At 40.5% G+C, this 14,725-nt stretch overlaps 2 protein-coding genes across 3 annotated transcripts; one reads left to right on the top strand and one right to left on the bottom strand.

The window, feature by feature from the left end:
- Positions 1 to 4,240: 4,240 nt before the first annotated feature.
- stx5a (syntaxin 5A) lies at positions 4,241 to 11,442 on the top strand. 2 transcript variants are annotated; one of them, XM_077578145.1, is made up of 12 exons: positions 4,241 to 4,351; positions 4,827 to 4,969; positions 5,757 to 5,827; positions 6,609 to 6,664; positions 6,781 to 6,851; positions 6,935 to 7,051; positions 7,238 to 7,294; positions 7,370 to 7,451; positions 8,805 to 8,891; positions 9,036 to 9,139; positions 9,342 to 9,463; positions 10,416 to 11,442. In XM_077578145.1, exons 2-12 carry the CDS (start codon positions 4,907 to 4,909, stop codon positions 10,573 to 10,575), a joined length of 990 nt encoding a protein of 329 aa, XP_077434271.1. In that variant the 5' UTR covers positions 4,241 to 4,351; positions 4,827 to 4,906; the 3' UTR covers positions 10,576 to 11,442. The 2 variants fall into 2 exon arrangements, with proteins under 2 accessions (XP_077434271.1, XP_077434272.1); XM_077578146.1 differs by lacking the exon at positions 8,805 to 8,891.
- Positions 11,443 to 11,573: 131 nt separating this feature from the next.
- LOC144059209 (protein RD3) lies at positions 11,574 to 14,502 on the bottom strand. The gene is made up of 3 exons (XM_077578147.1): positions 14,331 to 14,502; positions 13,767 to 14,083; positions 11,574 to 12,480 (listed from the first exon to the last, which is right to left on the bottom strand). The coding sequence occupies exons 2-3, from the start codon at positions 14,081 to 14,083 to the stop codon at positions 12,093 to 12,095; spliced, it is 705 nt and encodes a 234-aa protein (XP_077434273.1). The 5' UTR covers positions 14,331 to 14,502; the 3' UTR covers positions 11,574 to 12,092.
- Positions 14,503 to 14,725: the final 223 nt, after the last annotated feature.

Below are 14,725 nucleotides of genomic sequence, written 5' to 3'. Positions count from 1 at the left end.
TTCTAGCGGAAGCCTGAATGTTTTGTGCTAACACTTGACTGCCTTTTTAAACTCATGTTAAATGGGAATCAGCACACTCATTTCTTTTATTTAACCCTAAATCGTTCTCAGCTGTTCTAGTAGGCTTTTCCTGACATTCTTTGCTTTCTAGCGGAAGCCTGAAGGTTTTGTGCTAACACTTGACTGCCGTTTTAAACTCATGTTAAATGGGAATCAGCACACTCATTTCTTTTCTTTAACCCTAAATCGTTCTCAGCTGTTCTAGTAGGCTTTTCCTGACATTCTTTGCTTTCTAGCGGAAGCCTGAAGGTTTTGTGCTAACACTTGCCTGCCGTTTTAAACTCATGTTAAATGGGAATCAGCGCACTCATTTCTTTTCTTTAACCCTAAATCGTTTTCAGCTGTTCTAGTAGGCTTTTCCTGACATTCTTTGCTTTCTAGCGGAAGCCTGAAGGTTTTGTGCTAACACTTGACTGCCGTTTTAAACTCATGTTAAATGGGAATCAGCACACTCATTTCTTTTATTTAACCCTAAATCGTTCTCAGCTGTTCTAGTAGGCTTTTCCTGACATTCTTTGCTTTCTAGCGGAAGCCTGAAGGTTTTGTGCTAACACTTGACTGCCGTTTTAAACTCATGTTAAATGGGAATCAGCGCGCTCATTTCTTTTCTTTAACCCTAAATCGTTCTCAGCTGTTCTAGTAGGCTTTTCCTGACATTCTTTGCTTTCTAGCGGAAGCCTGAAGATTTTGTGCTAACACTGGACTGCCGTTTTGAACCTTTCCGAAGGCCCCCAGCTGTTCTAGTAGGCTTTTCCTGACATTCTTTGCTTTCTAGCGGAAGCCTGAAGGTTTTGTGCTAACACTTGACTGCCGTTTTAAACTCATGTTAAATGGGAATCAGCACGCTCATTTCTTTTCTTTAACCCTAAATCGTTCTCAGCTGTTCTAGTAGGCTTTTCCTGACATTCTTTGCTTTCTAGCGGAAGCCTGAATGTTTTGTGCTAACACTTGACTGCCTTTTTAAACTCATGTTAAATGGGAATCAGCACACTCATTTCTTTTATTTAACCCTAAATCGTTCTCAGCTGTTCTAGTAGGCTTTTCCTGACATTCTTTGCTTTCTAGCGGAAGCCTGAAGGTTTTGTGCTAACACTTGACTGCCGTTTTAAACTCATGTTAAATGGGAATCAGCACACTCATTTCTTTTCTTTAACCCTAAATCGTTCTCAGCTGTTCGAGTAGGCTTTTCCTGACATTCTTTGCTTTCTAGCGGAAGCCTGAAGGTTTTGTGCTAACACTTGCCTGCCGTTTTAAACTCATGTTAAATGGGAATCAGCGCACTCATTTCTTTTCTTTAACCCTAAATCATTTTCAGCTGTTCTAGTAGGCTTTTCCTGGCATTCTTTGCTTTCTAGCGGAAGCCTGAAGGTTTTGTGCTAACACTTGACTGCCGTTTTAAACTCATGTTAAATGGGAATCAGCGCACTCATTTCTTTTCTTTAACCCTAAATCATTTTCAGCTGTTCTAGTAGGCTTTTCCTGACATTCTTTGCTTTCTAGCGGAAGCCTGAAGATTTTGTGCTAACACTGGACTGCCGTTTTGAACCTTTCCGAAGGCCCCCAGTTCCAGCTAAAGAAAAGCTGCCCCATAGCGCGATTGTGCCGCCACTATGCTTCACTGTAGGTGTGGTGTTTTAAGTGATAAGCACCAAACATACTTTATGGGGGGCGGGGGATGGGGTAGTTCAATCTTATTTTCAACGGACCATAACAAAAGCTCCCAAGCATGTAGGAACATGTGTATAGAGGTGGTATAGAAAATGGATGGATGGATGGAGGTTCCAGTGTGGAGACAGATTTTTTTTCTCCATTTTGAATCAGCCTACCTGTATAAGCATAGAAAAATAGTGGAGCAATAGCAAAAATATGCCAGTAGATAGTTGTTGTTTTTTTTGCATCTGTGAAATGGGTGAAATCCCATTTCCCATCCTTGCTGCCCGACCGCGAGAACTCAAGGTCGGCGTCCTTCGCCGGACCGTGACAGATGAGGCCTGTGTTTGTGTTGGAGATAATGCTGTTAGTTTGTTCTGTCAATTACAAAAAAAAAAAAGTCCTTTGTGCTCACATTCGACGTTTCCTGTTTGCTCAATCAGCGCTTACGTACACACACGGCGCTTCTGCTCGCTGTTATCGTTACATCACAAACTTTATGTCTCTCTCTCTTCGTGGCTCTTACGCACACGTACACACACACACACATACATACACGGGAGCGCTGATAGCATCAGACAACACACCACTTGCAGGCCAGATAACAACGCTGGGTACCTGCTTCAACACAGCTGCTGCTACAGAAAATCATGGCTGGGGCATATTAGCAAAATAACAAGAGCAAGGTGAAAAAATACAGGCAGGAAAGCAGAGAGGGCCAAGAGATGCACCGACACCAAAGCGGATGAGAGAGCCAGGCAGCAGAATGCGCAAGTGAGACAGGACGTACCCGTGATACTCGGGATGTGATACAAGAAGAAATGGCCTGTGTCAAACGTTTTGATTTGTGTCATGTTTACGACGAGAGTCCGAATATCAGTCATTGACCCCCCCCCCCCCCCCCCAAAAAAAACACAGTCAAGTATAGAGGTGCAAAATGGAAGTGATATGTTTTGGAGCTTTTTCTGCAAAGGGGAACACACAGTGATGTTTACGCGTGAAGGGGATTGTGGCGCAGCGGCTCATGAAGGGGTCTAAAAGGTAAAACAGGTGAGGGCATATTTGTGGTCTGGGCATGCGTGCTCAAGTCAAACAGAAGATGCAGGTACCAGTATAAGACATCAGAGAGCTTACTGCTTGTTATCTCTCTATACTATACTATACTGTATACACGCACAGTACATGGAACTAAAAGACAGCAACCACAATTTTCAGTCTTTATTTCTACCTTTCACAAATCTAAATCTTCTCAGTAGACTGTGAATTCAAAATCATTCTGATCATTATTCTTGAGTGATGAGTATCAACGTCAAAAAAGTCAAGTACCATCAGATACGGCATTGCAGCCTGGTAGATTGCCGGTCTGGTGCGGACTGCCATGAAGATCATGGGGGTCAGGAATCATCCTTCCCTACAGATGCTTTATGAGCGGTCCGTCACCGGACTGGCACAGAAAATTGTTAATGGCCCGACTCACATTCTGCATCATGAGTTCCAGCTACTGCCTTCCGGCAGGAGATTCTGGGCCCCCAGAACCAGGCTGAACCGCTACAAAAACTTATTCCTGCCGACATCCATCAAACTGCTTAACAACCGACATTAACTCAGTGCAATAAGATATATGGTGCAATGTTGTGTACATACTCATGTGTGTGTGTATATATATATATATATATATAGAAGTGTGTATAAGTGTGTGTGTGCAATGTACACATATACTCCTGTGTAGACTTCTGGGAAGTCTTCTACTTATTGCTGCACTTCTTATTTATTTAATTTTAATTTTATCTCTTTCTATTCTGTTGTTTTCTCTTTACTGTAAACTGCAGCTGGACGGAGTCCAGGAAAATGTTCCCCACGGGGAAAATAAAAGTACAGTATATCGTATCGTATCGTATCGTATCGTATCGTATCGTATCGTATCGTATCGTATCGTATCGTATCGTATCGTATCATATTTTTTAAGTAAAAATATTCACATATTTTTAGACTTTTAAGAATTGTTTTTATATAATATTTTTCTACGTTTCTACAGCAAACATTCTTATTTGTTATTCTGATTTATTTGATTTTTTTAAGTTCCATCATGCTAAATTTCCGGAGTAAAGTGTAACAACATCCTTAAGTTTATTTTATTTTTATTTTTTTTAATAAACAACATTATATATTTTTTTTTTCAACAAGCATTCTTGACTGATCTTTCATGTTATCTATTATTTAGATTTTTTTTTTTTATTCGTCAAAAATTTTTTCTTGAACTTTCACTTTTAAAAACACTTTAAAAATAAATACATATTATTATTTATTTAAGTATAATTCTCCCCCCCCCCCAAGCCATCACAATTATTTCTTAATGATAATGTTTTGAATGCTTCCACAATGTTTAACATTAAAATAAATAGAATGTTTCATATTTTCATCTTTTGACGTAAAAGGTGACAACGCCACAAAGGTAAATATGAATATGGCGGCCTCTGGTGGCAAAAACTTATCACTACGTGCGATTTGGACGAAGTCGACGTGGCAGTGACGTCAAAACCGGAAATGCCCCGGATCGGCACTATAACCGAGGCTTGTCCACTGGTTATTTTTCCCTTTTCCCAGTAACGTCGAGTCGAAAATGGTGTAGCTTTGATCACAAGTAAGTCACATTTGATTCATGTTTATTATTCCACGTGTGTTATGTAATCCTAGCGGGAAATAGTCGATCAAATTGGTGTGAGGTAAAGCCAAATAGAAGCTACAAAGCGACCTGTTAGCATTTTGACGCTAACGTTAGCCTTAGCCGGCTAGTCTGCGATCAGCTGTGACGTCAAAGACGGCCTTCGAGTCGAGAGACCCACACAGATTGTCATTTTGGACAAATTAAAGTTGTTGTTTTTTGAAGCTCCAATACAGCTGGTTATATGTAGTTTATGTTTTTGTTGTTGACTAGCTCATCAAGCCAGCTGCGCGCTAAAGGCTAAAGCCAAGCATTTCTAATCAGCTTTTTAGTTAGTCCACGACGCATGGACATGTCTGCCATAAACAGAAATATTTATTTTGTTTTAATTTTTGGGGGCATGAGATCTCCCCCCACATATGGACATTTGTTCTTGGTTTGTTTATGTCCGCAGGCCAGTCCAACGACGAGGACGTTGCTGTTCCCCAGCCGACGTCGAAGCGGGCAGGTGCCGAGTGTTTTACCGGCCACAGGATGACGTGCCGCGACCGGACCCTCGAGTTCCAGTCGGCCTGCAAATCTCTCCAAGGCAGACAGGTTGGATCACGAAACTCTTCTTAATCTTAACTGCGCAGCTGCAGTGCAATTGTTTGCGGAAGTAGCCGAAGTGTGAGTTTTCTCATTTTGCTATTTTGTTGACTTCTCTTTCCGCCCTTTTACACTTGAGTTTGAGTTTTAGAGGCCACGCTGAAAAAGAGACGAAAGTACACTACGAACAAAATGAAAACTTGGTGAAAATACACTATTAAAAAGGGTGACGCATAGAGCATAACATTGTAAATGACCTTTTTGACTTGATTGGCCCTTTTACGGTATTTTTTTTTTACATATACGTTATTATATTTAATTTATTTTATTTTATTATATTTAATTTTAGGAAAATAAAACAGTACAGTTTCGAGGGGGAAAAGTTAATGATTATAATTTTATTAGAGTAGTTTTATAGTATCCAGGACAGTTGTATATTTTTGTAAATAAAAAGGTGTAATACTTTATTACGAGAATAAAGTCAAATATTGCTACAACAACGTTGTAAACGCTCTAGAAAAAAAACAGTTGACAGTTTTCATGGTATACTATTATGATAAATTTGGGGGGGATATAGACTTTGTAATCTCGTATGATTACAACTTTAATTTTGTTGCGCAATGTTATTTTCTTGATTGCACCAACACTCCTTTTGTACTGTACGTACATGATTGGACTTGTTCACAACGTGTACAAAAGCTACATTTATATTGCCTGCTAATTGTTTTAAGTCCATCTGTGATTAACTTAATGTTCTCCTCACTGTGTCTTCATGTTCTTTTGCTTTGCGTTTTAGAATGGAGTGCAGCCCAGTAAGCCAGCTCTCAACGCACTTAGGCAGCGCAGTGACTTTACAGTCATGGCCAAGTAAGTTGAACACGTTTGGGTGGTTCTTGGTGACATCATGTAGAGGAGGAGTATTTGGGCCACACTGGAAAGAAAACAAAAACACAAAGTAGAGTCAAAGAATTGTAAAACTAAAGTCGAAACATCATCAGGGGAAAGCTTTACATGAATAAAAGTTGACAAAGAAATGACAATGTTTTGACACAAACACTACTTTTTTTTTTCTAAGTTTTTTTCCCCCCCTTCTTCCAACCAGGAGTGTTTTTCAATAAATATTATTTACATGTCCAGATTCATATGTGAACCCCCCCTCCCCCCCAAGACAAATTTCAAGATTATTGTAATAGTATAGTATATTTATATAGATGAAAGAAATGCATATTTTCGTCATAATTATAAACTGTGACAATGAAGTAGCATATTTATAAAAAAAAAAATTTTTTTTTAAAAGTTGTATAGTTTAGTGAGTATAGTCAGTCTCAAGTTGTCCAGTATAAAGTAGTAGTTTCAAGAAAGTAGTATATTTACAAAAAAGTTAACGTTATAATTTTGAGATGATAGTCGTACGTTTATGTGAATAAAGTCAAAAAAAAAAAAAAAGTGTATTTTGACTATTTTTGTAATGTTACAAGAATAAAGTCGTATATAAAATTTCGACTTTATTGTTCTGCTATATTATCTTTTGGGAAAAAGACGACTTTATGCTTGTGACATTATTTTTGCCGGCTTTTTTTTTTTTATGTCCTGAAATCACATTCTTGAAGTCACAGATTTTTTTTCTGTGTGTGTATTTTCCTTGCAGGAGAATTGGAAAAGACCTGAGCAATACATTTGCCAAGTTGGAAAAGCTCACAATTTGTAAGCTACTTTCATTGCATCACTGCATCAAATACACATTGATAAATAATAACTCATAAGTTATTTTTTTTATCAGTGTGTATTTGTGGCTGCTTCATATTGTTTTCGGTTTGCAGTGGCCAAAAGAAAATCGCTATTTGACGACAAGGCGGTGGAGATTGAGGAGCTCACGTATATCATTAAACAGGTGAGTGAAACTCTGCCCTAGCAACTCCCATGTTGCTATTATTATATTAATGTTATTTCACCAATTTGGTTTCCGTTTTGTAGGACATTAACAGCCTAAACAAACAGATAGCACAGCTGCAAGACTTGATCAAGTCCCGTGGAGCGCCGGGGGGCAAACACATCCAAACGCACTCGAGCACCATTGTGGTGTCTTTACAGGTAACATCACTCACGAACATCGAATTTATCAGATGCATGCTGCACATTCGAGTTTGGCTTTTATGCATCTGGTTGTCCTTTTCGTTGCTGCTGTTCATCACCTTTTTGAGCCTGAATTGTTTGAATTGAACTCGCCAAAAAGAACACAGCAGTTTGTTCAATATTTTTTGTTTTCTTCCTCACCAGTCCAAACTGGCCTCAATGTCCAATGACTTCAAGTCAGTCCTGGAAGTCAGAACAGAGGTGAGTGTGCTGGCAATGGAACGTCCGAGGCGATTTGAAGGCGTATTTACCGCATTCCCGGTGGTTTGCTTGCAGAACCTGAAGCAGCAGCGCAGCAGAAGAGAGCAGTTCTCCCAGCCTCCTGCCGCATCCTCTCCGCTCATGGCCAATAATTTCAGTAAGTTTGCTCCCATTTTGTTCTCCCTGCCTCCTACTTTCGTACTCACTCACTTACTCTGTGTGTGTGTGCACGTGTGTCTGCTCGCCAGTGGCATTCACACGTAAAGTTGTGACACAACTAGCTAGGAAGGGTTAGCATGCTTCCTGCTCAGTCGTACTCCTTGAAGTCCTTGAAGAGCCACAAGGGGGCGCAAATCCCCCATACACAATCCAATGATTTCATGGCATGATGCCGATAGAAAATGATTTCACGGAGGAATTTTTCTATGGCTCGCTAGATTATCAACACACCCCAACCGAAAAGGTGTCTTGTGCGGCCGCACGTGTTGCACATATCAAAAACTGCTACCGGCCGTGTATATAATGACCCAATTGTTTGTAGTTCCTGTTTACTGTGCAAGTCATCCCAAAGATTTGCTGCCGTCACATGCGTTCCACTCTTTTAAAAACAAATTAAAAAATCGTGCCTGGCTTGCTCTTGGTCAGTTCTCCTAAAGTGGAAACACATTAACTAGATTATAATTAGATTTCTCTTTTTTTCCCTCTAAAAGAGACCTTTCTTTGACCCCAGTCCATGGAATGCTTGTGGCCTTCATCTGTCAAGCGATATGCTTTCTATAAATTGCCTCTATTAGAAGGTTGTGATTTGATTTGTAGGTACTGTACAGTGCGTCAACTATTTTGGGCCAAAGCGTCCAGCATCTTCAGACACAATTTTAACAAGTTTACGAGAGTTTACCATTTGTAACAGAAGTCAAGTTTTCCTACACCCCCCCCCCCTAAAAATAATAATAATAATAAAATAATGTGTTTTTTTTACCCAAAATATTTAGTAACCGCTATTACGAACACTAGAACTATTTTTATTTTATTTATTTATTTATTGTAGAGTAATCAGGAATGCGTGTAAATAGCGATAAGAAATTCCAATGAGGAAACAGTGATGTGCTTGGCTTTTTTTTTTTTTTACTAATAATTTACCATAAAAAATATCATTTCCGTTTAAGAGCTTCCACATTGTGGTGAACAAAAAATAATAATGTTGGTAATTACCGATGCTGATAAAGCTTGCATTGGCTGCTGGTCTTTATACATTCGTCAACCACTTTATGTGATGTGACAGTCTGGGCCTTTATTTTAATGCACTCATTTTTTTTTTATTAGCTTCTAATAAAGTGACAGGTCTGAGTCATTTCTAAGACTCATTGTGTGATGAGATTTTAAAAAGAAAAAATAATCCAAAAAAATATTTGTAGTTCTAAGTGCCAATGTGCTTTTGGGAAAGCCCAGTTCTGAATGACTCTCCCTGTATTTGGTCCTCTAGTAATGCAAAAATGAAAACATATTTTAGGGAGCCGCAAAAAAGGGGCCCAGGAGCCGCATGCAGTTCGCGAGCCGCGCAATGACTACCAGGGCTTTACAACCTCAAATGTAAAAGGTATTTCCTTGGACCGCTTGCCTCTCTCAGCGTGTATCCTAACAAGCCCCGCCCCTTCATTCTGCTTTGCTTGCTTGCCTCCATCCGTGTGAGCGCTTTGAACCCGTGTCTTGTCTCTTTTTTTCTTTTTTTTGTGCTCTGCAGAGAGTTCAGTCCTGATGCAGGACGAGTCGCGGAGTCTGGGCGACGTGGCCATCGACATGGACTCCCAAGCGAACCCCCTCCAGCTCCAGCTCATTGACGAGCAGGTTGGTTTGCCTCGAACCTAAACGGCTTTGGAATTGCCATCCAGAACACGTGGATAACCGCAAGCGAAAACGTGCTCACAAAACACTATCAAATGTGAAAATCAACCAAGACACTGTGATCTAGAGCTGAATTAATTTTGTCCAGAAAAGGCTGAACGTTTCCCGTGCCATTAATGTTAACAAAATGTGTTTGTTTGCTTAGGACTCGTACATTCAGAGCCGGGCCGACACCATGCAGAACATCGAGAGCACCATCGTGGAGCTGGGCTCCATCTTCCAGCAGCTGGCACACATGGTCAAAGAGCAGGAGGAGACCATTCAGAGGTTTGTCAAAGGCAACCGGTGCGGCTTTTAGATAAGAGGCGGGGTTACGCCCTGGACTGGCCGCCAGTCAGAGCATTTTTCCGCCTCAAAGATTTTCACAATCACTTTGGCAGTACCTCAACTTGTCGACTGTGAGGCGGTCTTGATAATGGCTTGACCACCATCTTGCCCCCCCCCCCCCCACACACACACACACAAAAAAGATGCACATGAAATAATTGTCATTTTTCCACTAGATATTCAAATTGTTTCCCATCCACCATTTAATGATATGATGGATAGATTAACTGTTGTTTTTGTTCAATATTGATGCTAACCACTTAAAAAAAAACATTTGACATCTTTCCACAAACTGCATTCCCCACACACCAGTTGTTGTTTTTTTTAGTAGTTGTAAGTGCCCCCATCCCCCTTAAAAAAAAAAGTTTTTAGGAATTCTTTTAACTTTTCCACACCGTGTCAGTCCTCAGGTGCACATGAAATATTGTCATGCCGTTCTTCATAGCCTAAAGGTTAAATAAGTACCACTGTTTGTCACGGCCATCTAAGTGGGGTGAAATTTGTTTTCCACATTTGATCCATACACTGAGGGAGCGGTGAGCAGCAGCAGGGGCTTGCGCTCGGGGCTCTAACCCGTAATGCTGTGTGTCGAGCAGGGAGGCAAATTTGAATAGTCTTTGGTATGACCCGGCCTGGGATTGAACCCACAACCTCCCAGTCTCGGGGCGGACACTCTACCACTAGGCCAACTGAGTTTTAACGCATTTCATATTGCACCATGTTTTGAACCCAGAACATCTCGACTGTGAGGCAGAGGTGCTAACCACTAGCATACCATCATAGCAATTTGTGCAATTGTGATATATATATGATTTTTCGAATGTAATTAATTAGCTTAAAGTGATTTAAAGACTTTTTTTTGTCGCACTTTTTTTTTTTTTTTTTATCTCAGGATCGACTCAAACGTGGAGGACACGCAGCTGAACGTGGAGGCGGCGCACTCGGAGATCCTCAAGTACTTCCAGTCCGTGTCGTCCAACCGCTGGCTGATGATCAAGATCTTCCTCGTCCTGGTCGTCTTCTTCATCATCTTTGTCGTCTTCTTCGCCTGAGGAAGATGCAAGGGAAAATGCAGCGCACACAAAAAAAAGGCGGACATTTTGTGAAGGACGGACCTTGAAATGCAATCTTGAGGAAACCCCCATTGAAGGAATGCGAACTTTTAAATGTTTGGAGGAGTAGAGGACTTTTTCCATGTGAGAGAACAGAAGAAGTTATCTTAAAGCCCCATTTTTGGAGTGAGTGAATTGAAAGCCGTTCTGAATTGTACTTTGACCAATGATTCATAAACGTTTATGGCTATAATTTAATGGTTTGATTCTGCAAACTGTCTTTTTAATTTAGATTTTTTTTGTTCATATGTGATATAGTTCCAAGCCAAACTGCAAGCATGCTTTCTAGAATTATGATTATTTTCCTTTTTTTGTTTTGTTTTTTTCCTCACACTGAATTCCAGCCACCACCTTGTAGTTTGGAAGTGAATTCATTCTGGTTTGTTTTGTTGTTGTTGTTTTTTTTTTCTTTAACTTGCCAAATGTGAGGAGCGAGCACATCTGCGACCCCCAGGAAAACTTTGCAGACTGAAGCCCGAGCTGGTCCAGCATCTAAAATAATACCGTAACGGACTTTGCATTCTTCCCAAATGTTTTCCCTGCTGGACATCAGCGCTTATGAAGGGTTTTGTTTTTGACCCGGAAGTGTCTGCGTGGATGACCTTTTGCACACGTGTACACACCATGTACAGGATGTTATTTAAATGACCAATTTTTAAAGAAGAAACAAAGTCTTCTTCCACTTGTTTTTTTTCCCCTTTTTCTTTTTAGCCGACTACCTTGCCTTCCGTGTAAAAAGTGCAAATAGGGACGAAAGGTGTATTATCAGAAAGTGCATATTAATAAAACAATAATGAGGTGCTGGCATTCATGGGATTTTCTTTTGGGATAAGAGGATTAGTCAGCTTTGATATAATTAGACAGGCAAGGCATATCTAATTATCACACGAAGTTTGTCATTTCATTGGTGATAAAACTTCTAGGCCAAATATTGAGAAACTGTTTTATTCAATTGTTAATGAAAAAGCTGCATTTTTTTTCAAACACAAGTGATGAGAATTCTATCTGAAGTTACTTATGCTACACTACAAAATGTCATTTTGGTTTCTTTTCTTTTTCTTTTTTTAAATCGCGTGCCACAACATTAGGTACATCTTTCTAATACAAAAAAAATGAATTTGTTGTATGTAGTAATGTTGAAGGGCACTATGTAATGAAGCGTTTAAAGAAAAAAAAAATCAGAACATGTACCGGTATGTATATTTGTATGTATTAAAATTGTTATAATAAATGTTATACTTTATACTAAATACTGTTTAGCAATTTAACAAATTAAAAACAAAAGATTTTGTCGTTGACTAAACATTTCAAATAATATATTTATTATTTATGCTGCATGTCTATTTCTTCACAAATGTCTAAAGTCAAACATACACGCGCTAACAATATTTTTTATGCGACGCATGCCGTATTTGTGATACTTTCTTCCCCATCCACCTTCATCATCTTCATCATCCTCATGCCTGTGCACTTTGTTCCAAAGGTGTCATGTCCGGCATGCTCCTGCTCCTCCCCTTACTGGCGCGAGCCCTGATGGCCTCCTGCTCCCGTTCCTCTCCATCATCTTCCTCCTCCTCCTGCTCGTCGTCCCACCAATCCACCTGTTGCTGCAGGTCGCCCCTGGAGCCCCTCGGGCCGCTGCCCCTGGAGAAGTGGCCCGTTCGGAACTTGCTGCGGAATGTGACGAAGGACAGGCTCTTGCTGCGCTGCTGCTTCATTTGCATGCTGTGCTGCACTTCTCCTGCGTCCCCTGCGAGCTCCTCCAGGCAGTCGCGGAGGGCCGAGCGAAACAGACGCGGGACCTCGTAGACCTCCGGCTCCATCTGGGACACCAGCCTCCTGAATCTGAAGGGGAAATGTTCAAGTCCAGGTAAGAAGGTGGCGCTTGGAACTCCTACTGACGATATGCATTAAACAATCACAATTTAAACAACTAAAACAACAAGCACAGACATTTTTTTGTCTGCTAGATTAATGCTAACTCTTCGCAACCCTCTTCGCTCCCGGCTGTTTTACTGGATTTTGACTGATTTTGCAAGGCCCACAGAATATTGTGTTATATAAAAACATGGAACCTACCAAAAGAAAGATTGGAGTCTCTTCTATCGTCAGGAAAAAGTTTATTTGTATTTGTTTTAGTGTTGCTGCTATTTGCATTGAAATATAGCTAATTTTCGTCATTATTCACAAATCTATTTAAAACTGTGGGGCGAAACGCTTTTTTTCAACATGGCCCTGGTTGATCTCTTATACTCTGCTGCCACCTGCTGACCGTTTTTGTAATAACTACCATTGTTTCAACATTTCTCTTCAGTTTAGAGGCTGCATCAAAGCCTTCTGTATACTCTAGCATAAAAATATATATAAATACGTTTTAGGACACTGGTAATATTTAAAATGGAATGTATTTATGTTTTTGGGAGCAAATTAGTTAAGCAACAACAAACTGAAGACAAACTGAGCAGCAACAAAATAAACATACTCACAGTCATGAATTCTTTATCCTCTGCGTAGAAAGACTACAACTAATGCCGTACTGATAAGCCGAGAGAGGAGTTGAGACATCTTAGTTAGGGCCTGAACAATAAGGGGTTTTTTTTGTCCAATATTTGGCAGAATTACAGGTAGAATTTGACTGTTTTACAATATCTTTGTCCTTTAGTATTTGTTTATTTTTATAAAAGAGCGGGAAATCCGAGGAAATTATTGACATATGGCCAATCTTTTTTGTGTGTGGAAATGTTTGAACATCGTTTTTTTAAGTCTTATGTTGTGTTAATATGTAAAAGAAAATGTGTTTTTTTCTGTCTCCTTTAAAAAAAAAAGAGAGGAATCTTATATTGGACAATTAATTTGACTCAATGAAGAGTAGAAGCCAAGTTTATCATGGATTAGTGGAATTTACAGAGCTGACATCGTCCTGGAGACATTTATTTTTAAGGGTAATTTAAAATGAGTTTGAAATTATATTGAGGTGTATTAGGGTCGTAATTTGTGATATATTTACAATTTAAACAATTTATATAGGCAATTACAAACATTTTAGGGCAGCCTGAGTTAGGCTACTTACTTCTTTTTTTTTTTTTTTAATCCCTATGCCCTTCAACTACTGTTGCCTTTCTGTCTCTTACCTGACAATAACAGGGCCGCACTGGGCAGGCGGCACCTTGGCGCAGAGGTCCTGCAACTCCAGCAGGTCATTGGGCGTCAGCTGGTAGGGTTGCGGGTTGGGCGCCTTGGCCAGCCAGCTGTAGTCCGCGGAGGAAGAACTGCAGCTGCCGCTCGACCGGCGGCGCCGACTCTCGGCGGCCCGCTCCAGGCGGATGCGCTCGGTGCGCTTGACCATGGCGCCCAGCTCCAGCATCAGCGTGTTGGTGACCAGCTCCTCTGTGCTGCGCTGGCCCGGCACTTTGGGCTCCAGGGAGAAGACGGCAGACCAAGGAAACATCTGGCAAAGAAAGTCTTTCCTATTAGGGACAGCGCCCCACCAAATCTAGCCCTCTTTTGAGCCCTGTGAATTCTGCCTAGCAACAAATGACCACGCGAACATGTGAAGTGAACTGAAATAATTAAATGACGCAGAGTTTTTATTTTGTTGTCGGTTAACTATTCAGACGTAAATTAGTTGTATGGGTGGATGTTATGAGTTTTTATAGTAGAGTGCAAAATAAAATCATGAATTTCTCTCCTCTTACCTTGCATTCACCAAGCTGCCAATCACTACACGGCGTCCCTGACAGAAGTCTTCTCCCTAGTAGGCCGATGGCCTGCAGGCCTCCATGAAGCTCCTCGACCCGACTGCCTGCCTCGCTCCCACTGTCAGGTTACTAGTTTGGGGATTGACAATGGACTTGATGGTAATCCTGTCGGGGGCAAGAGTGCAGGATGAGACGAGCTTATGTGTGCGCAGTTGGGGTGCTCAATGAGTAAGAAAAAACTTTGGGAGTTCTCTCTCCATTTATTTGTGTGACTGAAAAGAAATTCTACAGTACAAAAACTGATTGGGTGGGAGTTCCCTCACATTTTTTTTTAACTATCTGATTCCTGGACACGAACTTTCTAGAAAAGACATTCATTACACATTAGCTAT

Source organism: Vanacampus margaritifer, chromosome 10, assembly GCF_051991255.1.
Source record: "Vanacampus margaritifer isolate UIUO_Vmar chromosome 10, RoL_Vmar_1.0, whole genome shotgun sequence".
Classification (NCBI taxonomy): domain Eukaryota; kingdom Metazoa; phylum Chordata; class Actinopteri; order Syngnathiformes; family Syngnathidae; genus Vanacampus; species Vanacampus margaritifer.
The sequence above is the reverse complement of the archived record's forward strand: the minus strand, read 5'-3'. Positions and strand labels throughout refer to the sequence as shown.

What these genes read in the sequence shown, in the direction of transcription:
- stx5a (XM_077578145.1), top strand. Translation starts at nt 4,907, where the DNA reads ATGACGTGCCGCGACCGGACCCTCGAGTTCCAGTCGGCCTGCAAATCT. An exon ending in GACTTTACAGTCATGGCCAA is followed by an intron (nt 5,828 to 6,608) that starts GTAAGTTGAACA and finishes TTTTCCTTGCAG; the next exon opens with GAGAATTGGAAAAGACCTGA. An exon ending in TCCAGCTCATTGACGAGCAG is followed by an intron (nt 9,140 to 9,341) that starts GTTGGTTTGCCT and finishes TTGTTTGCTTAG; the next exon opens with GACTCGTACATTCAGAGCCG.
- LOC144059209 (XM_077578147.1), bottom strand. Translation starts at nt 14,083, where the DNA reads ATGTTTCCTTGGTCTGCCGTCTTCTCCCTGGAGCCCAAAGTGCCGGGC. An exon ending in TGCGGCCCTGTTATTGTCAG is followed by an intron (nt 12,481 to 13,766) that starts GTAAGAGACAGA and finishes TTTCCCCTTCAG; the next exon opens with ATTCAGGAGGCTGGTGTCCC.